We start from the raw sequence: 25,539 nt of genomic DNA, 5'->3' as shown, positions 1-25,539 counted from the left end.
TCTTCCCCTGGGCTGCCCCATTCACTTCTGTCCAGCCCAGGCAGGAGCCCGGAGGGAACACAGAGCAATGGCTACCCAAAGACAAGGCCAGTACAAGCTGTGGAAGACCTCTCTGGACAGCATGTGAGTAGCCACTGGGTGGTGTCAAGTCCCTCCTCATCAGGTTGCCCACCCAAACATTCGTTCTTCCATCAAGCATTTATTGAGTTCCTATTACAAACTAGTTGCCAGACCAGCAAGAAGGAAGCTCTTGAACAAGCATGGTCCCTTCTCTAAACAGTTCTCAGTACTGTGAGGGAGAGAGAGAGACCCAATGATAGAACATTGTGATTGGTATTATTCGGGGAGCACAGAAGAAGGGGAGGGAAACTTGCAGACTTTTAGGGAGTATTCATGGTAGGCTTTCTGGAAGAAGTGACATCTAGGCTGAGGCTTGAAGGATGAGTAAGCATTATCCAGGTGGAGGGATGGGAAGGAGAACAGTGTTCAGGCTGAGAGAACTGTTTGAGCAAAGGTGCAGAAGGGTTCTGTCTCTTGTGAGTACCTGGTGGTATCCCCTGAGCCCTGGGCAAGGAGGCTGAGAGACTCTAGACTTTCCAGATTTGGCTCATTCACCCTGACCAGCTCTGCATGTTGAGATGCCTCTGTTTTTGCTCTCAGCTGGTCCCAAACACAGGGTGGCAATGCCATGTGGCCCAGACTGCACACTGCTGGGGAGGGGGGCAGATTTTATGTCAGAAGGCCTGTGGGGTGGGCTTTGCAGAGGGTTGAGTGTTCCAGGAGAGGGTAGAGAGAAGAGAGACCAGTAGCCTACAAACCGTAGAAAGGCTGGAGCTGCCTGTGAAACAAATGGAACGTGCAGGGTGGAGGAGGACGCACCAAGCAGGGTCTGCAGAGCTTGGGCTGGCACTGAAGAGGCGCCTTCAGAGCCACAGAAACAGGAGGGCTTGTGGCATTGGCTGAGGGCCTGCTGCATGGGTGCCTTCTTGAGAACCAAGAAGGAGAGTGTTCTCCCCAGACTGGGCCTCCTGCTCACCAGCTTCAGAAAATGGCAGCTCGTTGATGTCCTTGAGGAGGGTGGTTATGGGGCTAGTTGGAGAGGGTGCCTTGTGGGGACAGGCTCAAGGGGTTTACGTCACTGGGAAGGAGGAGTCACAAGAGGGCTTTGGTGAGGGAAGGGATGTTGGAGGAGGCTCTGACTGGGAATGCCGGAGAGGTGATGCTATCAGGGAGGACTCTCATTTCAAGAAAAGCTGAGAAAGAAGATTGTGTGCAAAAAGCAAGACAGGGAATTAAGTTGTTGTCCCTCAGCGGGAGACCCTGGCTCTGCCTGAGGCAGTTTGCCAAATGGGAACAGGGGTGCAATTTCATTTGGCCAGCCTTACACCTTTGAACCCCCACAGGGTAGCCCGGTTGGGCAGGGGCGTTCGCAGGCTCAGCTGGCTCTTTTCCCAAAGAGGGAGGAGGCATTGGCTCCATAGAGGCAGGCCTAGGCGCCCATGGTTTTGGGCAGAGGGCAGTTCTGTTTTCCTTCTGTGTTGTGTGAAACGTGAAGCCAACAGGCTGGCGCTCTGGAGCTGGGTGGGGGCAAGCGGGTGTCAGTGGGAGAGGCCATGGCCTCTGTGGCACCCACACAGAGATGTCATGCTAGGCTGTCCTCTGGGGCAGGGACCTCTAGCACACAGAAGATGGGCTGAGGCTCTTCAATGCCAAACATGTGGGAAGAACACACCTGTACATGGTTAAGTTTCTTTCCAACGCGTGTATTCCAACCAATACTTTCTGTTCTTATGGAGACTGAATCCTCACTAGAGGGGTCAAGCGGCACCCTCAGTCATTCTTAACCTCTTCTCCAGCTCTGGGTGGATTCAGAAGGAGCAGGGGTAGCATCCCCCACCAATCAGGCACTTATTGAATGAACATGGACCAGGCCAGAAAGCACATTTATCACAAATACCTTAATGGGCAGCTTCCAATTATATGCATTCATGGACGGAAAGCATGCTTCAGAGAATACAAAATTCATGTTTTATTCGTTTTTTTTTTTTTTTTTGGCAATGGATTTCTCTTCCTGATCATATCTTGCATAAACTAGTATTAAAGTGGATTTGCATTCTCAGAGCACAAGTTGGAGGGGGTTAGGTGGGAGGCATGTCAGTCTCGACTTTAAAAATTGTCCAGAGGTTATGACAAGATGGATCAAACTGGACTGAGCTGGCTGCTGTAATTACCAGTAGTCAAGATCATCATAATCAAACCAGCCTTGAACATATAAACTTCCTTTGGGGACTGCTCATATTACAGATGTCACCCCTTATAATCTCTTTGTTTTACAGAGGAGTAAATCGAGACGGAGAACTCAAAGGTGTCTTAGGCACTGTCTCTGGGGCTAGTGTCTTCATGGCATTTCTTTTAAGAGGTCAGAAGATACTGGTAAACTCTAGGTGGCAATAGGATGGGGGTGGGATGGAAGCAGAGACTGCTGAAGAGGAGGAGAAGATCTCGATGGGAAAAGATACAGGCGATACAGTGACCCACTCTAAAACTCATGTGCCACAGCAGTCGGAGGCACAGGCTTTAGCTGCACGGTGGTGATCAAGGGAGGAAGGCCCTCAAGTGCCAGGAAAACTCTCAAGCCAGAGTAGGGCCTGTATGGAAACGCTGTGTTCCTCTCCCCAGGGGCAAGGGGTGGAGGCCTGGGTTTAAGGGACAAGGAAAATATGTCAAGTTCCCCTTCCCTAACCGGCATCCCTTCCAGGGCTAAGATGCGTCTCAGAGTTCTTTGTCAGCTTCCCGGAGGAAAGGGGAAAACCCCGTGGGAGTCCAGCGAGGTATTGCCCCTTGCCAGGTAGAGGGAGGAGACCGCCACCGGTGGTGAGCCGAGACCCTCCCAGTCGCGTGCCTCCGGGAGGGGGGAAGGGAGGGAGGGCGGGAGGGAGAGAGAGGCCCCGCGGGGCGGGGCCGGGGGCGGGGCCGCAGGGCACCCAATCCCCTTCTTTCCCCGCCCCCTCCCCGCCCCCAGACCCCTTTCCACCAACCGAGCTCCGCGGTGGGCGGAGCCTGTCACGGCCGTCGCCCTGGGTGCGATTTTTTTCCCCCTTCTCTTCCTCCCTTTCTTTTTTTTTTTTTTTTCCCTTTCCTTTTTTTGTGAATGAAAAAAGGAGGTCGTGAGCGGTCCCCGGGACTGCAGCGCTAGGCGTCTTCGCAGCCGCGCCTTCGGAGCGGGCCGGGCGCGTAGCGGCGGCGGCCTCGCCCCTCTCCTCAACTGCGCGTCGCTTCCAGCCTCCGCAGCCAGAGGACCCGCGGCGGCGGCGCGGCCCAGCCGCCCGAGGTCTGAGCGGCCGCGCACAGCCCACTCCGGCGTGCCTCCATGACATTGGGCGCCCCGGGCGCGGGGAGATGCTGATCCGGAAGAGGCAATGGCTGCAGTGCCGCGCGCGCGGCCGCTCCCGGCCCGCCGTCCGGCCTGGGCTGCTCTGTCAGAGTTTCTGATCTAGCGCGACCCGGGCCCGGAGCCTGTAGCAGCAGCAGCAGCAGCAGCAGCAGCAGCAGCAGCAGCAGCAGCAGCGCGGCGGCGCCGGCATCGTCCTAACTTGCACGCGCGGAGTGACCCCCAGACATTTCACTAAAATGAGCGTGCTTAGCAGGAAGAGATGTGTTCCTTACACTAGAAATTACCCCGTCACATGTAGTGGTGTAAGTAAATGATTAATTTCTGTTATGGCCGGGTTGCAAGCTACCTGGAAACGCGCCGCTTCGCCCTCCTGTGCCCTCCCGGCCCTATCTGCTTCCCTTCTGACATTCCCTCCGCTCCCCTTCTCCCCTTCGGTATAGCTTTGGCTGTTGGGGTCTCGGGGGGCGTGGGACTAACCTTTTCCGGGCTTTTCTAGGGAAAGGCGGATGACTTGATTGCCTTGGCGTGTCGTGGCCTTCCCCTCTCCCCATTTTTAAAATAAATTATTTTTATTTCGTGTGTGTGTGCAGAGCAGCGTGTCAGGAAAAAAGGTCCAGAGTGGTGGAAATGTTTCTGTTAAAAACCAATGGAATTTGGATGTTTTGCTCGCCGTTCCGGACATGTTTCTTTCAACCCAACTCCATTGCAGTCTGTGCATCAGAGTTCCGGCAAACTATGGGAGAGATGCTTAGCGTTGTTTGTTGATGTCTGAGAAGGCTTTTTCATGTGTTTAGGTTTGCATTTTTTGTCAATACGATCATTCAAGATCCCTTTGAGTCTTGCTGCCCATTGGATCTGCAGGAGGGATTCATCTCCCCACCTTTCCCGATATTACAATGTCAGCAACCCACTGGCAGCCTCTTTTAATTCCAAGGCCACCCTCTCTGGTCTTCTCTTCCCGATTCTCCCTTCCTATCCATCCTCCTCGATTTTTACCTTCATTTTCAGGATATTCCTCCCTTTTGCATTTTGTAAGATGCAGGATGTGGGATATTGGTTGCTAGGAGACAAGCCAGGCTCCCAGGGAGATTCTGTTGTTTCCTTGACAACCAGACTAGGGCAGCTACAGATGAACAAGCCTCCTATCAGCTGTGGGAGGGAAAGGGGGGCTTTTCTGGGCTCTGCAAAGAGTGTGTGTAGGGGTGTGGGGGTGGGACTGGGAGCCGCTGAGGGTTGTAGCTAATCTGAGCACACCTTGCCTTTTGGCCTGGCCTGAGTACAAAGATCTAGGAGAACAGTGGATAGGAGGCTGTTTGTGGAGAGAGGGACAGGGATCATGGGACAGGGTGGGGAGGGAGTATCTATGTGATTCTGGGATCACTGAAGGAGAGGAATGAATTGGGGGTTGTGATACCCAGGGCTGGATGGCAAGGAAGCCATAGTTTATGGTGGTTAGTCTAGAGGCTCGGAAAGAATGAGGATGTGGAAAAGTCTAGAGTCATTGAAGGAGAGTGCCAGGGAAACGGAAATTGAGAAGCTCATTGAATGGGTTGTATCATCATACATCAGCAATGGTACAGTAAAGTAGCAATATTCTAGAGCAAAAAAATTACATTACTGGTGGCTTTGGCATGCTGTCTCCAGTGCAGGATCCGCCTTTAAGACGGGCCTGATTCGACTAAGAGTTTTGTCTGCTGGCTTAATTGGGCCAGTCTGTATCTTAAAAAGAGATAGAATTACATATATAGATATGTAATCTAGCATTATATAATACCAGATTACATAAGAAGACAAATACCTCCTTTCTGCCCAGACTCTCTTGGCACGAATTCACCACGATTTGGGAAACTTTCTTCCAAAGCCCTCATACCCATTTTCCAGAAGGGCAGACTGATGCCTAGAGAAGTGAAGTGATTTGCCCTTTCCTAGGTATGAAGTTTCCTAGAAATGAAGTCCCGCAGTCAGGACAGGGGTGGAGTGGGTGAAAATGGTAAAAATAAGGAGGAGGTCCAAGGACAAGCAGGGGAAGGCTGCAGAGCAGCTGAAGAAGGGATGAGGAGAGGCTGTCCAGCCTGAGTAGCACCCAGCAGGTCTGCTGTCTAAACTCACAGCAGTGTTCCTCTCCTACTTGTTAGTTGGCTGTCCCCTACTTAACCCTCGAGGTGCATGAGGTGTGCAGGGGTATTTTAATCATAAACTCTCTGATTTTGAACTTGCATTGCTCTGCTGGTGTTCTGGCATCCTCCTCGCCTTCCAGATGCTCCTGAATTGAAGAACTGATGCCCCTCTTCCATGCCTCCCCATCCCCCCTTCTGCTTACACACCCACATGCCATTAGAACCTAAATTTGAGAAGGAAGTTCTATGGGCTAGTGGGTTTTCGTCTCCTACAGCTAATCGTATTTGTATTTGGGATTCGGTCAGTTTTGTTCTTCAATTTGTAGAACAGAAACTACAGCCCGGATGATTCCTTCCCAGTTGTCTGACTTGAGACCAGGAACCATCAAAGTGGGGTTCCTGGTCCTCAGCTCAGGAGACAGCAGGGCGGAGGCAAGGTGGTGGTTAGAATAATGGCTGCCCCTGAGGAGGGTGAGGTGGGTAGAGGAGGCAGGAGGAATCCTGCTGTGGAGAGCGGGGAGGGACTGCATGGAGACCCCTTGTTGTTTAGAGTCCAGTTCCTGTAAAATTCCAAGAAGGAGGGGGTGCTTGTCTCATTGAAAAGTCCTTGCTGCACTTTTTGCTTAGGTTGCTGAGATGTATCTACTCGCGCAAATCCCAGTTGCCATCGTTACTTGGATATTTCAGTTCTGCATTCCTGCAGGCTGGCATCCAGTTACAGCCCGGCAGGAATGGAGCTGCTTTGTTGCTGCTGGTGGCCTTGCTCTCTTGCTGGATGGCTCAGCAGTGAGGGCACCTGGACTGCCTCCAGGACTCTTATGAGCTCAGCCTTCCTTGGCCTAGGAAGGAGTCCTCCAGTGTGCTCCAGCCCCCGGCTGACTTCGTGCACCCAGGGACTGTGAGCAGGCCAGTGACCTAGGTGAAACTGAGTTTCCTAATAATGCCTGCCTTGCCCAACCCCCTCCCCCTCCCCTCTCCCCTTTCAGGAGAGTAGATACCACTGGGCGACTGCCACCCAAAGCCCCCTAAGCCCTCAAGCTGAGGGGCCCTTCCTGGTGACAGCTTTTAAACACTGATATGACACTTCGACTACCAAAGGGCATTCTGTTTGTTAATTTGAGCCATCCCTCTCTGTGGGTGGATAAGCCCTCCCTCTGTGCCCAACACAGAAGGAAACCGAGGCAAGCATTTGCTTGGACATTCCGGTCCAAGTTTCTGGTCCTCTGCGTCTCCCAGCAGTCCCATCACCCATGCAGCCAACTGAGCGAGCACCCTTCCAGGAGCGCCAGCTGTCTGGGGGCTTCCAGCCTGAGAGCCCTCCTCTCTAGGAATGGGGAGTGTGGAAGGGGGCGTATCTCCCTTTCCCTGAGGCTGCCTGCAGGTGCTTTCAGGGCACACCTGAGTACGGGTGGCCAGGCCCCCTGACCATGGAGTATACAGTCACAGGCCCATGTTTATCCCCTCTGCCATCTCAAAACTGGGCCTGCAGCCGTGCGAGCCATCCAGGCAACATGACAGGCCCAGAGGAGGGGAGGGGAGGCCCACGGGCTGCCCAGGTGCGTCCAGGAGCCTCTCCAACCCAGAGGGACTGGGAAGAAAAACTCTGGCATCTCCCTGAAAGAGGCTGAGGACTAGCGTTGAAGGGGAGCCACAGACAAGCCAGGGTTTGAAAATCTACCACCAGGGAGGGAGACAGGCAAAAGTGGAGGCCAGGAGAGCTGCCACCCAGCTTTGACAAGTCCATTAAATTTTAAAGTGGCCCTGCCCTCAGGCATGCTGGGAAGGGGTGGGGACCTGGCCGGGACTCTGCTTCTCTCAGCTGTTTGTTGTTCTGCTGCCTAGAGGAGGAGAGCGGATGATGAGTGCGCTTCCCAGGCGGACTCTCCTCTTCCTGGGAGAGTGGGGACAGGCCCGAGGCAGGTTCTGCCTAGGCTTCTCTCACAGGCCTCCCCCAGCCGGAGCCCAGCGGGAGGATGGTGGCAACAGGAGGCAGACCAGTGGTTCATGTGGTGGAACCACTCCTCTCGGCCTGAATGGGCCCCCCGTTTCTTAGGCCCCACAGAACTATTGCCCAGATGGCTGCCTGCTCCTTTCTCTCCCTCTCTGCTCAAATGCTGGCAGAGGGGCCGGTCCCGGCTGAGGAGGGCCGCTGGCCCTGGCCCTCAGGGGGCTGGTGTGTGGAGCCACCTTGACCACTATGCTCCTGTTCCTCAGGTCCCAATTAATGGATTCTGACATGGATTATGAAAGGCCAAACGTAGAGACCATCAAGTGCGTTGTGGTGGGAGACAACGCGGTGGGCAAGACCAGGCTCATCTGTGCCCGGGCCTGCAATGCCACGCTCACCCAGTACCAGCTGCTTGCCACCCATGTGCCCACGGTTTGGGCCATCGACCAGTATCGGGTGTGCCAGGAGGTAAGGCTGCAAGGCCACTTGGCTGGGGGTCCCACCCTGCGTATCTGGGCTTCTTCCCAAACCATGGCTCAGTGTCTCCAAACTCGGCCGGGCCTGTGCTCAGCTCACGGAGGCCCCCGGGGATGGGGTGGAGGCAGCTGAAGAGGAAGGAGCCCCTGGAGAAAGGTCTGAGGTGAGCCCACCCCAGCGAAGGGATCCTTAACCATCTGGGGTTTGCATGGCCGGGCTGGTGCCTAAGACCCAAGATTTGCCTGGGACGCAGCATCTTGTATAATCACAGCCCCCAGTAATGGGGAGCACTGAGGGGAGGGAGGCGTTCGAGAGCTGAGGGCAGAGAGGAAGAGAGAAGCTGTCGGCCAAGACCAAAATCAGAGGCTTGTTATTTGCAGGTAAAGCTGGGAACGGGGCAGGCCCCCTGAGCTCCCTTCCACACCATGACAGTCGGCCCTCTTAGAGTCCCTTCCCGGCTGGCCGGCTTAGAGGCCGCTCTTGCCATTGAGTCTGCAGAGGTGGCCCCTGGATATAGTGCTGGGCAGGACACACAGACAGAGGTATTAGCTCTGTCTCTCCACCCCCATGCTGTCTGGGACCCTCAGGGCTGAGTTGGCACCAGCCTGAGCTGACTGGTGGGGGGCCCCTAGAACTATTGCCCTCGATTCCCACTCCTCTCCCCTGGCCCACCCCACAGGTGCTGGAACGCTCCAGAGATGTGGTAGATGATGTCAGCGTCTCCCTCCGCCTCTGGGACACCTTTGGAGACCACCACAAAGACCGCCGCTTTGCTTATGGGAGGTAGGTAAGGCCTCTGGTTGCCTACAGGAAGCCAAGTGGGTAGGTTTTCTCTGCTTTCCCAAGGAGGGAGCAACACTGTGGAATTTAACCTGGGAGGAGGGAGCAGAGAAAACAGCATGGCAAACCCTCACAGGGGAGGCAGCCCAGGGTGGTGGAAGGAGCTGGGTTTGGAGTCAGGAGGCCAGGTTAGACTCTGAGACCTGCTACCTATCAGCTTTGTGACTATGAGCAATTAGGGGAACTGTTCTCAATGATTTTCTCAGCCACGGTTTGTGAAATGGTAATTTCTAAACTGTAAGATAGCTGTGAGGTCAAAACGAGGGTTTTTGAAAGCTCTAAAATGCTAAGCATTCTGTGTAAAGTCATGTGAGCAGATACATATGACAGATGTGGGACTGTAGCATAGCGGTGGGGTGGGTATGTGTGTTCTCCCTTTTGCCAGGAGCAGGTAACCTACCACTAGCTTTCTCTGCCCATAACCTCACTCTGCCGCCCCCAGATCCGATGTGGTGGTTCTGTGCTTCTCCATCGCCAACCCCAATTCCCTCCACCATGTCAAGACCATGTGGTACCCAGAAATCAAGCACTTCTGCCCCCGAGCACCTGTCATCTTGGTGGGCTGCCAGCTGGACCTGCGCTATGCTGACCTGGAGGCCGTCAATAGGGCCAGGCGACCCTTGGCTAGGTGAGGGGTGTGGGTGCCCAGGGAGGGGGAAGAGGAAGACAGAGGGAGGGGGTGCATCTCCATGGCTCCCTGTTCAGCTCTGATGGAATCCACTCAGCCTCACACCTTACCCTCCGTTTGAAGCAAGCCATATAGGGGGCCAGAAAGAGTTCCCATTCATTTATTCATTCATTCATCCATCCATTCATTTATTCATTCATCTCTTATACCTTGTGTGGGTAATACTGGGCTAAGCACTATGGGAGAGAAGGTGAAAAAGAGGTAGTCTTTGCATGAAAGGGGCTTATGATCATGCTGAGAGATGAACTCGATGTTTGAACATGTTAAAATCCAATGTGGAACATTGCATGCTCATTGCCAGAAGTTTCTGGCAGCGGGTGGGACGGGGGCTCTGGCAGAAATACGGAAGCCTTCCTGCAAGAAGAGGGGATTGGAAGGGGACTTGAAGGACTAGTAAGATTTGACCAGACAGAGGAGGAAAGGGCAGGAGTGGGGCAGAGACAGATCTTGAGCAGAGAATCTCCAGCCCCCTGGAGAACAGGCAGGCTCTGGAGAGCTGCCTCTCCCTGCCCCGCCCCTCCTCTCTTCCCCCACCAACATGTTTAGTTTTCCTTCTTGAACCTCCCAGGCCCATCAAGCCCAATGAGATCCTTCCCCCAGAGAAGGGTCGGGAGGTAGCCAAGGAGCTGGGCATCCCCTACTATGAGACCAGCGTGGTGGCCCAGTTCGGCATCAAGGACGTCTTTGACAACGCCATCCGCGCCGCACTCATCTCCCGCCGGCACCTGCAGTTCTGGAAATCTCACCTCCGCAATGTGCAGCGGCCTCTGCTGCAGGCGCCCTTCTTGCCTCCCAAGCCGCCTCCCCCCATCATCGTGGTGCCAGATCCCCCCTCCAGCAGCGAGGAGTGCCCCGCCCACCTCCTGGAGGACCCGCTGTGCGCGGATGTCATACTGGTGCTGCAGGAGCGGGTGCGCATCTTTGCCCACAAGATCTACCTCTCCACCTCCTCCTCCAAGTTCTACGACCTGTTCCTCATGGACCTGAGTGAGGGGGAGCTGGGGGGCCCCTCGGGGCCAGGGGGCCCCCGCCCAGAGGACCACCGGGGTCACCCTGATCACCACTACCACCATCACCACCACCACCACCATGGCCGGGACTTTCTGCTTCGGGCGGCCAGCTTTGATGTATGCGAGAGCGTGGAGGAGGGCGGGGGCTCGGGTCCTGCTGGGCTCCGCGCCTCAACCAGCGATGGGATCTTGCGGGGCAATGGAACAGGGTATCTGCCAGGGAGGGGTCGAGTACTGTCTTCCTGGAGCCGAGCTTTTGTGAGCATCCAGGAAGAGATGGCTGAAGATCCTCTGACCTACAAATCCCGGCTGATGGTGGTGGTAAAAATGGACAACTCCATCCAGCCGGGGCCCTTCCGGGCTGTTCTCAAGTATCTGTACACCGGGGAGCTGGATGAGAACGAGCGGGACCTCATGCACATCGCCCACATCGCTGAACTGCTTGAGGTCTTTGATTTGCGCATGATGGTGGCCAACATTCTCAACAATGAGGCCTTCATGAACCAAGAGATCACTAAGGCCTTCCATGTCCGTCGGACCAACCGGGTTAAGGAGTGCTTGGCAAAGGGCACCTTCTCAGGTACGGATTGTGCTTAGGAACTGACTGCCAGAAGGCAGGGAAGTTCCCTCCAGTTTGCCTTCTCGAGAGTCCAGGTTGGTCTGATTAGCATTCTGAGTCATTCATCTCAGCGGCTGATGTCCTGGAGATGTGGTGGCTCTGCTCCTGAAGCCTAGTCCCCCAAGCCTGAGAGCTTGGTCACGTAGCACTCCACAGCCGTGGCTTCGGAAGGAAGTGGGTTGTCTGGGCACGGTGGCAATCTTTGGGGTTGGTTGTCCCACATTCTTTCACCACATCCTCACGTGATGCCTCTTCTCCTCCTGGACAGATGTGACTTTCATCCTGGATGATGGCACCATCAGCGCCCATAAGCCCCTGTTGATTTCCAGCTGTGACTGGATGGCTGCCATGTTTGGGGGGCCATTTGTGGAGAGTTCCACCAGGGAGGTAAGGCCAGGATGGGACTGGGTGGGAGGGAGAGCCAGACCTACACACTTCGCACCTGAGGCAGCTGCTATTTATTGGTACTTTCTTCGGCACCGACTGTGTGCTTGCTAACCGCTGAGTGACCAACTCCAGAGACGTTTGTGATGAGATGGTTCCCATAGCCAAGGATTTTACGATATATTAGAGAATTATAGTAACATCATCACTCTATGGTTTAGAAGGCACTTTTGATACATTATCTCCTGTATCACCTCACACATATGGCATAGTGTTCCCACTTTATAGGGAAAGTGAGGCCCTTGAGGAGTTCAGCGTCTGGTACAAAGTTACGTAAGTAGAAAGGAGAGGTTCGGACTTCGAGACTTCCAATTCCTTGGCTCTATACGTTGTATTTTGCTTTCTCCCTAACACATGTGAACCAACTGGAAAAAGTTCTGTGTGTCCTAAAATGAATCCATTATTTTTTTTAAGGTTTATTTTTTTATTTTTGAGAGAGAAGAGGGAGAGAGCATGCGCGTGAGAGAGCAGGGGAGGGGCAGAGAGAGAGGGGGACAGAGAAACTGAAGCAGGCTCTGTCTTGACAGCAGAGAGCCCATGTGGGGCTCGAACTCACAAACGGTGAGATCATGACCTGAGCCAAAGTTGGACGCTTCACCGACTCAGCCACCCAGGCGCCCCTTCTCTATTTTCTTTAAGCTCCCTTACCGTTAATTGTCCATCACTCAGCCTCGCAGTTAACAAGGTACAAGTTTGTGCAACCGCACGAGGTTTGGAGTATCCACACAGTTTTCTCGACTGGTCTGGTATTCTTTCAAGTGTGAGGACCGGGTCTTGCACTTGCGCCAAATCGTCCCCACCCCACCCCACCCCCCATCCACACTGGTCCCTCAGTAGAGCTCACCAAATACTTGAGCGAAAGACTGCACTAGGACTAACACAGCATAGCGTCCTGTGACACAGAATAGGAATTTCTTAACATTTCTGGGAAGGAAGCCCTTCCGGAAGGCTAAGTGGAGGGATTGAGATGTGAGTTGGTCTCTGAACCTTGAAGCGTGAGTGGGATTGGCTTCTGTGAGTGTGAGACCAGGCGCTCCCCAGAGCCCCAGGGGCGGCCAGCCCTGCGCACTTCTGGGTACCATAGAAGCAGCTTCAAAGCTCCAGACGATTTGCACGCCGCCTGGGGAGACTTGTGCCTGATGAGAAAGCAGTTTTTGTTGCAGCACTGCTCTGAAGAGATCCCAGGGGCCCAAAGCAGCCTCTTCAGGCAGCCAGAGAGAAGCCGATCCCACTCGCACTGCCCTCTGCAAGGCCAGGAGGGGTTGGGGTGTGGGTTCAGGTGAAAGGAAGGATTCCTTCAAACACCTTCCAAGCCAGCATGGCTTTGGAAGCATGCCAATGAGAATCTAGGTCCCATTTAAAGCTGTCAGAGCCCTGCTCACTGGTGCTGTCAGCACATGGGCTCCGTGCAGGGTTTTGCTCTGGGATGCAGGCCTTTGAGGGCTTCCCAAGTCAGTACAGGGGCAGCGGCAGGATGGCTGGCCAGCCTGGGGGAGCCCGGCCCGTGTGGACCAGGGCCTTTTGAGTTTCTCAGACCTGAGTTCCTCCTTCCCAAAAGCTGGACCTCACTGAGGCCCTCTGTCTTCCTTCCCCCTGCAGGTGGTGTTTCCTTACACAAGCAAGAGCTGCATGAGGGCAGTGCTGGAATACCTCTACACGGGCATGTTCACCTCCAGTCCCGACCTGGACGACATGAAGCTCATCATCTTGGCCAACCGCCTCTGCCTGCCACACTTGGTTGCCCTCACAGGTACGCGAGGATCTCCCTGGGGGAGAAGCCAGGGAAACCCCCAGAAGTCATTATTTCTTCTCTCGCCTGTCTCCTCCCAAGGGACAGGCTGCTAGCACCAAGGGAATGTGTTTACACCCAGTGAAATATGTCGATGCGTATTGGGGTTTGGAGAGGACACAGATGTAAAGAAGTGAGAGAGACGTGCTTGGTGGTGTCACATTGTAGGCTCTCTGCGAAGGGTTTTGGGCCCAACCGTCTTGTCTCCGGCAGATGACAGCGCCGGGTGTTCTCCCAGCTGGGTCTCACTCTGGCAAGCTCAAGTCAAGAGGAATAGAACGCAGTTCCTCACTCCCCATCCCCTCTTGGGTCCTTTTCCTCCTCCTCTGCCTTCTTTCTTTTCTCTTCTCTTCCTTCTTCTCTTCCTCCTCCTTCTCTTCCACCTTCGCTTTCTGGTTCTTCCAGAAACAGACAATAAACATTGACCTGCCTAGTTCCTTGAAAAGACCATGAGAGCTCAGCTTTTAGAGAAGGCCAAATGCAGAGGTCCTCAGGATGGAGCAGGGCCTGAGGCAACAGGGACACTGAGCAGCAGGCTGTTGGGGGCCCAGGGGCTGCAGGACAGGAATGGTCCAGATGAAGGGGGTCTGGGGCCAGTGATGCAAGCAGGCAGAAGGCTCCCGTTGAGGTTGGAACTGGCATTTGTGCTGTGTTGGTGTTGGTGTTGGTGCCTGTGCTGGTGTTGATATCGGGGTTCATGTTCTTGGGCAGGTCAGGGGGCAGAGAGCAGGGCCTAAGATATTGAGCTGAGACTAAGGGAAGGACCTAGCATTAGAGCTGCTGGGGCACTGTACAGGTGATGAAGACTGGGACTTACAGATGAGGAAAACGGCAAAACCGTGATGAGAAATTAGTTATAAATAAGATGGGGCTTGGTCGTAGGAAGAAGGAAGAAATCGTCGATCAGAATTGGAATGTTAGGGGTGCCTGGGTGGCTCAGTCGGTTAAGCGTCCAACTTCGGCTCAGGTCATGATCTCGCGGTTCGTGAGTTCGAGCCCCACATCGGGCTCTGTGCTGACAGTTCAGAGCCTAGAGCCTGCTTCAGATTCTGTGTCTCCCTCTCTCTCTGCCCCTCCCCTGCTCATGGTCTGTCTCTCTCTGTCTCTCAATGATAAATAAACGTTAAAAAAAAAAAAAAAAGAATTGGAATGTTAGTTGGGAGCCTAGTTGGAGACACAGAGGGCTTTCGGGTGGGGAGGAAGAGAGAGGCTTCTAAAGATCACACCTGAAACAGTAAGTCCACCAGGACTCCCTGTGAAAAGAGGTGTGGTCTTCACAGAGCACAGACAGCTCCCGAACTCTTGGACCGAGTAATTCAACTTTTTTGAAAGACTATCTCCAAAGAAATGACCCAAAGGCAAAATACGTATAAAGATATTTCTGTAAGTTTGCCTTATCATGGTGGGCAATCAGAAACAAGTGAGCCATCAAAAATGTTACACTGCACTGTCACATGGAAAGGCTTGTAGAAAATACCGTTGAATGACTCGTCCCGGGAAATGGCCCATAAACACTACAAAACATACAAGCATGTGTTGTGTATGTACCTTGTCACGGATTAGCAGCAAGTGTTGAGCGTGGTACAGTTGGTGATGCTTTATGTTTCATGAGGTATGCTTTCTATGAAGTTATTAATTCAAGCTTAAAACTTCTTATTGTTCAGTATAACACAAATACATGAACTATATGTTTAGCTTCATGAATTATTATAGACTCAAATGACCCATATCAGGAGCTAGGCCCTTGCCAGCCACAGCAGAAGCCCCCTGCCTGTCCACCCGAGTGCCGGGTCCTTCTCCCTCCTCAGGAGTAACACTTTACCTATTAGTCTTTTGTAGGGTATTTTTTATGGCCTCACTGCCTTACTCTTCATAGTTTTATCTTCTAAGTGTGCACCCTTAAACACTATAGCATGGTCTTATTTTTTATATGCCTTTTAAGTTTCTTCTAATCTAAAGGTTCCTTGTCCATGATTCCCTCCCCCCCCCCCCCCTTGCAACTTATCTATTGGGAAAAGCCCACTGATGTTCTAGAAAATCTAGATTTCACTGATTGGTCATTGGTTCTAGAGGCTAGATCAGATTCGTATTCAATTTTCTTTTGCTAAAACTACTTCATAGGTTGTTTTTGTTTTGTTTGTCTGTTTGTTAAGATTTTATCTTTAAGTAATCTCTACACCCAACGTGGCGTTCGAACTCACAACCCCAAGATCAAGAGTCACATGCTCCACTGACTGAGCCAGCCAGGTGCCCCATTTCTGTTTCTCATCAAGAAGCTTTCTCTCTTTTTGCGATGTTAGCAGCCACTGAGTGTCAATGGGTCCGCTGACTTATTAGGTGTTGTGAAATGGTAATATTCCAATTCAGGCATTCCTTCTTTATCTGTTGGAATCCTTCTAAAAGGAGAGAAGCTTCCCTCCTACTTTTTGTTTACCGAGTAGTATGGTTTCATACAGGAGGGGCAGGTGTATGCTTGACTGTTTCCTCTTCGCTGACCAGATTTCAAGATACATTTGGTTCCCATCACCTTTGGAGAGTGCCCCGTTAGTTTTTATTTTTAAGGATTACTACCAACTTTTAGGTTTGAATGTACTTGATCGGTTTCAAATAATTGCAGTTACTTTATTAACGCTCAAGTACTGCACCGCACCTTTTGCCAGCAGGGACCTCTTCAAGTTGGCATTGGAGTGAGCTTTCTGGTTATGTGGAATGACAAGATGTTCCAGGTTCGTTTTGTACATTTCCTGCCCTGGACCTGGAATCAGCCATTTCTCTAAGAAGTCTGCTTCTTATAGGAAATGGTATTTCCAGGCTATAATCTGTGCATGAGGGATGCCCATTACCAATGTATCATTTCGAGCTCTTGTTTCTAGGTTTTTTCCATGGACTGAGCTGGGAAGTATATTTTAAAGATACCTCATGAGTCTATACTGATACAGTTAAACTTCAGGATTAAGAGTGTTTACTTTTTCTTTTTTTTTTTTTTAAATGTTTTATTTTTTATTTTATTTTCGAGAGAGACAGAGTGTAAGCAGGGGAGGGCAGAGAGAGAGAAAGACACAGAATCAGAAGCAGGCTCCAGACACCGAGTGTGTCTGCACAGAGCCAGATGTGGGGCTCGAACCCACGAACCGTGAGATCATGACCTGAGCCGAAGTCGGACGCTTAACCAACTGAGCCACCTAGGTGCCCCAAGAGTGTTTACTTTTTCAATGTAAATGTTTTAACATAAAATGTAAGGTTAGTACACAATTTGTTCTAAAATCTAAATTAATACAAACACTTAGGTTTAATCCATAGTTCTAATTTGTAGTTCTTGGCAAAAGAGAGAACTCTGAGACTTACTGCCGTCTCCCGTCCGTGTCAATGGCTGGTTCCACTGGGGGCTTTTACCCTACATATATCAGACTACTGGGTGCGACATACATAGTTTGAACAATTCTCTTACATGATCCTGACATCCACCTTCACTCCCCATCCCCACTGCACCGGGAAAGTCTTGCTGTAATCCCAATTTCCTCACTGGTGGGAGCAGACTTAAATTGGCTATGGCCTTTCTCGGCCTGTTGGGACTTCCACCTGGCCTCATCTCTCTTTGCCCTGCAGTGGGGTCCCTGCCGGGGGGAATAAATGAGTACATATCCATTCGTGTGGTTCTTCAGCTAATTCCTGGCTGTGTGTGTCACAGAGCAGTACACAGTGACCGGGCTGATGGAAGCAACTCAGATGATGGTGGACATTGATGGAGATGTCCTTGTGTTCCTAGAACTGGCTCAGGTATGACGGCTGGGGAAGGGATCTCTCCAACATTCTTGACTCTGGGCTCTGTATGCTCATTGGCAGCGACTGGGGAAGCCTGGGAGGCGGTGGGCAGGAAGGGAGCCCATTTTTAGACTTGGTTCCCTGATTCGGCAGAGCCCGTCTCATCCTTCCTGCCAGAGGACACACTCTGACATGCCGAGAGGAGAGGCTGGCCATGGCGGGAAGGGACTGAGGCATCGTGCAACCATAAGGCAGGGGAAGGAAGCCCAGTCTCGCGTGTAGACATGGTTTCAGCCTGCCTTCGGTCATTGAGGACCCTTCCTCTAATATTAGCTGCCCACCTCCTCATCCCCAAGCAAACAAGCGAAATCTCCCACATCGGCCCTCTGAGTGTAGGAATTCTACCACCAGAAGTTAGTTGATGAAGTTGGAGTTGCGGCTCTGAGGTATTTAGACGCAGCTGGGAAGGTCAGCTCTCTAAGCCTGGGTGTCTACACCTTAGTGCAGACTGCTTTGGTCCCTGACGGGAGGAGGGGGGCATCTCTGGGGTGGGATCTAAGGAGGACGGACACGGTAGGAAGGCACCACACACAGCTGTGGATGTCCTGGATGCTGGGGGCAGGACAGAGGTGATGTGATGGTGGTGGTGGTGCCAAAGAGCAAAGTAAATGTTTTCTTACACTTTTGCATGGGTTTGCCTCTCGAGATGGGCCCTTTACAACTGCAGGGCCATTGCCTGTCTATACCAAAGCTGTGGCTCTGAAGACAGCACTAGGTGTCTGTGCAGACCCTGCCCTGGGGTTCCAGCACAGATGCTCTCCTGTTTGTCCCCAGTTCCACTGTGCGTACCAGTTGGCCGACTGGTGTCTTCACCACATCTGCACCAATTACAACAACGTGTGCCGCAAGTTCCCGCGAGACATGAAGGCCATGTCCCCAGGTGAGCATCTCCCGCAGGACCTTTGCTCCACCCGTCTGCTGAAGGGGCTTCAACCTGGGTCCAGATCTCTGACTCGACCTGAGGGCATCTGATGGCTGCCCAAGATCCTTGGGCTGAACTTGACCTTGCGGGTGGGGAACAGCCTGCAAAGGTGTATCCAGCCAAGCAGAGGGAAGCCCAGGCAGAGGGCAGGGCAGCTGGGGACGTCGAGCGATTCACTTAACTTCTCTGGGCTTCTATTTCTCACAAGCACAAAGAGGGTGTTGGACTTTTGGTGTTTTTCAGACTTGGGTTTTTTTGTGTGTTTTTTAGTTGTTTTGGCATTTTGGTGTTTCAGACTTGATTTTTTTTTCTTCCAGAGTTGGTATTTTTCAGACAAGACTCCACAATAAGAAATGCATTTTATGTTGGGAGCTGGTACACATATAAAAAACTATACAAATTGTTTTTAAATGCTGCTCATGACCCACCACGTTGATTTCACAACCTAGAAAGGGCACAGCTTGGACAACACAGGTCCTGGTATCCTCTGAGGTCCCTGCGGTCCTACCTCTGCTTAATGAATGTCTCGAAGTCCTGGTGCCTGAAAGGAATTGCCCGAGCTCCGGGGAGAGATGTTTTGGCCTCCCCAGGTTCCTGCCAGCCATTTCTTCAGGTCTCCACTGGGCACCCTCCACGCTGTGGTGCCCTCCTCCCTGCTGCCAGGCTGTCCCTGCACCCTCCCGTCCTCCTACCCTTGGTCTCTCCTTTGCACCCTTGTGGCATTTTCTGTGTAGGGCACAGCTCCAGCCACATCACTGCCCTGGTCTAAACCTTGCATGCCCCCTCACGCCTTCCAGGATCAGTCCGAACCCCTCAGCCTAGCCTTTCCTTTAAAGGCTGACCCTCTTTGTACTCCTGCAGCCCTCCCTCCCGATGCTTCCCTCAGAACCCAGCTCCACCAACTACCTGTGCCATGCCCAGCACCCTGCTGCCCTCCTCCCTCCTCATGCTCCGTCCCAGCCTAGTTCATTGCCAGGGCATGTGAAGCCCATCTGGGTGTGCCCTCTGCCTTTAAAGTGCAGCATAGTGGAAGGACCTTTTCCCAACGCTGTCGGCCCCACTGCTGGCATTGACTTTCTTCAGGAAGCCCTGCACCTGCACCGGGGGCTCTGAAGGCAGGGCTGATACCCGGATGGGGGCCGCTGCAAGTCCCCATGGCAGTGTGGGGGCCGCCGCGGGCATCCCTTGGACACCCTCCATGCCCCAGCCCTCCTCTCTCCCCTTCTCCTGCCCTCTAACTACGGCCCTACTGTTCTGCTCCAGAAAACCAGGAGTATTTTGAGAAGCACCGGTGGCCGCCTGTCTGGTACCTAAAGGAAGAAGATCACTACCAGCGGGCACGGAAGGAACGTGAGAAGGAGGACTATCTCCACCTGAAACGGCAGCCCAAGCGGCGGTGGCTGTTCTGGAACAGTCCGTCCTCACCGTCCTCTTCTGCGGCCTCCTCGTCGTCCCCATCTTCCTCCTCGGCTGTGGTCTGAGACGCTGCCACCCTCTCCTGATCCCGCTGCTGTTCTCCCCACTCGCCTTCGCCCCTCTGCTCTTCTGCATCGCCCCCTCCACCTCCCAGGGACAAGGGGACCCGCGTAACCAGGACCCTAAGGGCAGGGCTGTTCTCACCAGCCAACACAGCTCAGCAAGAGAGGAGGGGGGCCTTGTGGATCAGGACAGGGACCCCTGCGGGGGTCCCCAGTTCCAAAGCAGGGCAGGAGGCGGACGATTGCTGGGAGGTGGGGAGCAGGGAAGGAATGGAGAGCTCTGGCATCTGACTCTGGGTTGGAGAACGCTGGCACCCGAGCGAAACTCTCCCGGCCATGCGGCTATGTGTCTTGGTCTGTGGAGGCGGCCCCCTCCCAGGACGCGGCAGCGCGCAGGGAAGGTCCTGTCTCTCTTGGCCACTTTTTTCCATCAATGGACCTGAGGGTTGCAGATGTTTTGTGGGCATTTCCACACAGCGCCTACTCAGATCCTCACTGGAGAAGTCAGGGTAGAAATTAAGCTTCCAGCCCAACTCCAGGCTTCCACATCCTGGGGTGCAGCTGCCGAGGCCACAGGTGGAAGGCTTGCACTCTGCAGCCATCCTGCCCTCCCTAGGCGGTAGGCGTCTGGGCCTGATAAAGGATGGCAGAGACTGTTCAGAGCTTCAGGCCTCGGAGCCGTGCCTCTTGGTGCAGTGGGAAACCTCTCCCTCCCCCATCCCTCCCCACTCAGATCCTGAGGTGGGAACCAAAGGAAACAGCTGGGACAGGGGGAGAGGAGAACGTGGGTGGTGGGGTCTGGGCGCAGCAACCCCAGGCTCTCCTGGGTTCCTCCTCCTGCCTCTGGTTAGCATGGCTTCTTAGCACGGTGGGGCCAAATTAGCAAAAACAAAAAAACAAACAAACCCCCAAACAACAACAAAATCACCACCAACCAAAACACTTTAGCCTCTCTATTCCCTCAGAGGAAGAAAAATACAAGAAGATCCTGTATAGCTCACGCACAGGGGCCTCCATGTTTGATGACATAGAAGTTTAGGTTGTGGAATTGATTCAGTGCCTGTCAGGCAAGGACTTGTCACCGGCTGTGACTGAGGATGCCCTGGCCCTGCAGGCTTGCTCAGAGGACAGCAAAAGTTCTGACTTAACATGCTGGGATTGAGGCTTCAGGGGCAGGGGCAGGGTGGTCTCAGGGCTCAAACGTGGCATTGGACCCCTACTTTGCCCATCTTGAGAATCAGTTATCCCCCTCGACTTCAGAGAGTGACTTCACAGGATGTGAATGTGTTGGGGGTCAAAGGTCAGGGGAAAGGACACCAACTTGGAGAATAGGAGTCCCTGTAATGAAGGAGCACAGGACATAACCTCACTTAGCGGTGGTTTGGGGTAAAAGGGAAGGAGGGGGCAAAGCAAAGTCAGTCCCAGGAAGAGAGGGACAAGACTGGAGGATTGTGGGGGTTAAGACAGCAGCTTGCAGCTCCATGGGGAAAAGCTGGGCCACAATTGACCTCTCCCTATTTCGTGATCCTGACCCATATTTCACCCCCCACACCGTTTTTAGACTTAAAAGTCAGAGTCCCGCTGATGATGGGTGGAACCCTGGGGTGGGCTCCACCAGCAAGACCCTGGCTTTAGGTCTGGGATCAAGCAAACCCAGAAACCGAGGAAAAGTCTGCAACAGCTTTGTGGTGCCAAGACCTAGAGATCTGATGGTAAGTCATCAGAAGAAGCAGGACGTGGCAGGTCTGGAGTGGCCATGACCTCTGTTGTCTGCGCTGCAGACTTCTCCAGAGCCGTGGCTGCCTCCCCTTCTCTAGGCTGGCTGGCTGGCAGGCCAGACCTGTGCTCCTGCCTGCTGAGTTCTCACCCTTGGCTTCAGGGTGAGGTTGACTTGAGCCAACGAGCAGGGGCAGGAGGGAGTGTGCAAGGGGGGTGCAACTCTGCACCTTGGCTCTTGGAGAAGGGAGCCAGAGGTGGGGCCCAGGGCCTCCCAGGAACTCTTGATGAGAGGGAGGACAGAGACCTCACGTCCAAGGGGAGGGGAAATGGGTGTCTGCGAGCTTGCAGGGCTGAGCAGTGTGGCCCACTGATGAGGATGCAGGAAGGCCAAGGGGAGGGAAAGTCAGGGTGGCCCAGGAGGTGCAGGAAGCCCACAGCAGAGGAGCCACAGGACCACCCCAGCAACCAGGGTGGGCTCACCCCTCAGGGACCCGCTGCCTCTTCCTAGCTGCTCTGTGGGAACCCAGCAGGCCCAGGGGCAAGCTAGAGATGCCACCTGGGGAGGCTTGGGGGAGCCCAGACCAGGGCTAGTGTCCTCCCAGGGGGAAGGGAGGGAGGAGGGGCTTAATTCCAGTCCCCCGGGAGACAGGAAGGGCAAGTCACAAGAACACACACCCCTGTACTTGTGTCACTCAAAGCTGCTTTAGTGGAGACTGGGAGGGTGGGGGAGAAAAAACACACACACCTCTTTTTATATAAGGTTTCATATTTAATTTGGTCATGAATTCATAAATACATGAGTATTTTGTACCTAATGGCCTTCCTTGTATTGTTTGATATTGTCCAACAACCTCTTCAAAGGTGGCACCTTCCCCTGGAGAGAAGCACGAAAGAACACCAATCACTAATGAAACACGTATCAAGTGCCTATTGAGCGCCAAGTGCCATTTGGACTGGATCGGCTTCGTCCTCTGACGCAGCTTACCTTAAATGAGTAAGCATGACAAACACTGATGAGGCTAATCCTTTGGATGGGCGCTCAAGTCCTCTTGGGAAAGGGACAGGTGAGCTGAACCTTGACTGACAAAAATTCCTGGCTCCTCCTGAAGATACAGTGCCCCACACAGAAGGGACAGCAGAGGCAGGAAACACTCGCGTCTTCCAGGAAAGGGAAGGGACAGGGCGGGGCCTCTGGAAGGAAGTGGGAGAGAGACAAACAGCAAGGCCGTGAGGGTTGTGCCCCCACAGAACTCTACTAGAACACCGAGACCCTGAAAGTGCCCAGACGTTCAGGCGATTCCAGTTTGGGTCCAGCCATACCAGTCTGGGGACACACAGACCTTTGAGATGGAAAAAACCAAGAGCCCCGAGCATGACCTCTATAACGTTATCCCGCCATGACTGGAATATAGATATGCTGGAAGGACTGGAGAAGGAAAACGGGGCTGAAGGGTTACTCCTGTGACCTGCAGTGACACATGACATAGAACCTATTTGCCGCTCAGATCTAACCCATCCCCCGCCCCCACCCCATCCATAGGTGAGAAGGAGGCCCACGCCTGACTGCCCTCAGTGTGTTTGGGAGCACCCAAACACAGGGCTGCATGTGGATACCACTTCCCCTCACTCTCCTTACTTGGAAACATCTGCCTAGAAATAACATAAATACTCATACAGCCACAAAATTATCACGTTGAAAAGAGTGGGCACTTTAGAAGTTTCTGGTCGTCTAATCCTGGAAAGCGCTAACTGGGTATGAGGGAGCACCGAACCCACCAGTGCCATCCCTAGAAGTGGGCTTTTTCATCTTCCCCCTTTGTATTCCTCCTCATTTCATGGTGGCCTCCTCCCATTCAGATGACTTGGGTAATCCAACTAATGAGTACATTTCAAAAGGTTCTTCATGCTCATATAAATCTATACAAAAATATAAAAACGGAAGATACACATCTTGTAGCCTTAATAGTTACACATAAGTAAATGCACACATCCGACATGACTGCATCTTACAATATAATAAATGCAAGTAAAACGTGCAACGCTGTTAGGAGGACAAAGTGCCACGAATTGAAAAGAATGCCACCCTAAAACAACTCGCAGTGCACATGCAAACTTGAGCGGGCATTCCTTGGAGATACTGCAGGTTCGCTTCCAGACCACCCCGATAAAGCGACGATCACAATAGAGTCAAATGAATTATTTGGTTTCCCAGTGCATCCAAAGTTATGTCTACACTATACTGTAGTCTACTGAAATGTGCAATAGCATTATGTCCAAAACGATGTATTCATTAAAAAATACCTTATTGCTAAAAAATGCTAACCATCATCCACGCTTCCAGCGAGTCATAATCTTTTTGCCGGTGGAGGGTCTTGTCCCTATGTCGGTGGCTGCCGACTGATCAGGGCGGTGGTTGCTGAAGGTCGGGGTGGCTGCGGCAATTCCTGAAAATAATACAATGAAATCTGCCGTGTTGATCGAGTCTTCCGATTTCCCTGCAGCCCGCGATGCTGTTTCATAGCACTTTACTCACAACAAAACTTCTTTCAAAATTGGAGTCAAGCCTCTCCAACCCTGCCGCTGCTCTATCGACTGAGTTTATGTCATGTTCTGACCCCTCTGTTGTCATTTCAAGCATCTTCACAGCATCTCCACCAGGAGTAGCTCCCACCTCAAGAAACCATAGTCTTTGCTCATCCGGAAGGAGCAACTCCTCATCCGTTCAAGTCTGCTCACCAGACGGCGGCAATTCAGTGCCATATCCAGGCTCCTCTTCCAGTCCCGGCTCTCGCCGTTCCCCCCGACACACACCCACAGACACCTCCGCCACCACAGTCCGGAAGCCCTCACGGTCCTCCGTGGGGGCTGCGATCGAATTCTTCCAAACTTCTGTTCATGTTGCTATTTTGACCTCTTCCCGTGAGTCACGAATGATCTTAATGGCACCTAGAATGGTGACTCCTTTCCAGAAGGTTTCAATTTACTTTGCCCAGATCCATCAGAGGAATCCCTGTCTGCGGCAGCCATAGCCTTACAACATGCATTTCTTAAATAATAAGACTTGAAAGTTGAAATGACTCCTTGACCCATGGGCTGCAGAATGGATGCTGTGTGAGCAAGCACAAAAACCACGTTCACCTCGTCGTCCATCTCCATCAGCGCTCATGGGTGACCCGTGCACTGTCAGCGAGCAGTGGACTTACAACACTCAGTGAGCAGAAGTGTGGTCATTCAGGCTTTGTTGTTCCATGTACAGAGCACAGGCAGAGTGGATGGATTTAGCATCATCCTTATGGGCCCTCGGCCTTCCAGAATAGTAAATGAGCACTGGCTTCACTTGAAGTCACCAGCTGCCTGTCCTTTGAAGCTTTGAAGCCAGGCGTTGACTTTGCCTCTGTAGCTGTGAAAGTCCCAGGTGGCATCTTCTTCCAACGGAGCCTGCTTCACTACGTTGTAAACCTGTTGTTCAGTGTCGCCGTCCTCATGAATCATCTGAGCCGGATCTTCTGGAGAACCTGCGGCAGCTTCCACATCGGCTCCTGCTGCTTCGCCTTGCACCTTGATGTCACGGAGACAGCTTCTGTCCTCAGACCTCGTCAACCAACCTCTGCCAGCCTCAGACTTTTCTCCTGCAGCTTCCTCACCTCTCTCAGCCTTCACGGAATTGAAGAGAGTCAGGGCGTGCTGGATTAGGCTTTGGTTTAACAGGATGTTGTGGCTGGTTGGGTCTTCCATGCAGACCACCCGCACTTTCTCGATAACAGCAATAAGGCTGCTTTGCTGTCTTACCATTCCTGTGTTCACCGGGAAGCACTTTTAATTTCCTTCAAGAACTTTTCCTTCCCATTCACAACCTGGCTAACTGCTCGGGGCGAGAGGCCCAGCTTTTGGTCTATCTCAGCTTTCGACGTGCCTTCCTCACTAAGCTTAATCATTTCTAGCTTTTGATTTAAAGTGAGAGACATGTGACTGATACTTTCACTTCAACACTTAGAGGTCATTTTGGGGTTATTAATTGGCCTAATTTCAATAATGCTGTAAGTCAGGGAATATGGAGGTTCAAGGAGAGGAAGACAGATTGGGGAAAGGCTAGCTGGTGGACCAGTCAGAAGACACACACCATTTACTAATTGAGTTCACAATCTTATATGGGTGCAATTCGTGGCACCCCAAAATAATTACAGTAATAACATCAAACATTACTGATCGTAGATCACTATAACAAAATTAGTAATAATGAAAAGGTTTTAAGTATTGCAAGAATTGTCAAAA

General features: G+C 52.7%; 1 protein-coding gene and 1 long non-coding RNA gene across 9 annotated transcripts in view; one reads left to right on the top strand and one right to left on the bottom strand.

The window, feature by feature from the left end:
• RHOBTB2 (Rho related BTB domain containing 2) lies at window positions 1-22,082 on the top strand. 2 transcript variants are annotated; one of them, XM_023252487.2, is made up of 10 exons: window positions 1-123; window positions 7,726-7,927; window positions 8,616-8,719; window positions 9,219-9,404; window positions 10,033-11,054; window positions 11,362-11,480; window positions 13,137-13,287; window positions 17,015-17,103; window positions 17,923-18,028; window positions 19,334-22,082. In XM_023252487.2, the coding sequence occupies exons 1-10, from the start codon at window positions 68-70 to the stop codon at window positions 19,549-19,551; spliced, it is 2,253 nt and encodes a 750-aa protein (XP_023108255.1). In that variant the 5' UTR covers window positions 1-67; the 3' UTR covers window positions 19,552-22,082. The 2 variants fall into 2 exon arrangements, with proteins under 2 accessions (XP_023108255.1, XP_006930701.1); XM_006930639.5 differs by lacking the exon at window positions 1-123 and adding an exon at window positions 3,101-3,696.
• LOC102902122 overlaps window positions 22,024-25,539 on the bottom strand; it is a 59,498-nt gene continuing 55,982 nt past the window's right edge. For 4 of the 7 annotated variants that reach the window (XR_006596471.1, XR_002155748.2, XR_006596469.1 and 1 more), the window contains one exon: window positions 22,024-22,458. This is a non-coding gene — a long non-coding RNA (uncharacterized LOC102902122). Of the gene's footprint in view, window positions 24,922-25,539 lie in introns of all 7 variants that reach the window. The other 3 variants (XR_006596470.1, XR_006596472.1, XR_006596468.1) reach the window with 2 other exon arrangements.

The sequence above is a fragment of the Felis catus genome, chromosome B1 (genome assembly GCF_018350175.1).
Source record: "Felis catus isolate Fca126 chromosome B1, F.catus_Fca126_mat1.0, whole genome shotgun sequence".
NCBI lineage: Eukaryota > Metazoa > Chordata > Mammalia > Carnivora > Felidae > Felis > Felis catus.
The sequence above is the reverse complement of the archived record's forward strand: the minus strand, read 5'-3'. Positions and strand labels throughout refer to the sequence as shown.

Bases quoted from the DNA above. Each gene is read 5' to 3' on its own strand.
- RHOBTB2 (XM_023252487.2), top strand. From the start codon at position 68: ATGGCTACCCAAAGACAAGGCCAGTACAAGCTGTGGAAGACCTCTCTG. The intron at 8,720-9,218 runs GTAGGTAAGGCC...TGCCGCCCCCAG, and splicing joins CGCCGCTTTGCTTATGGGAG to ATCCGATGTGGTGGTTCTGT. The intron at 9,405-10,032 runs GTGAGGGGTGTG...TGAACCTCCCAG, and splicing joins GCCAGGCGACCCTTGGCTAG to GCCCATCAAGCCCAATGAGA.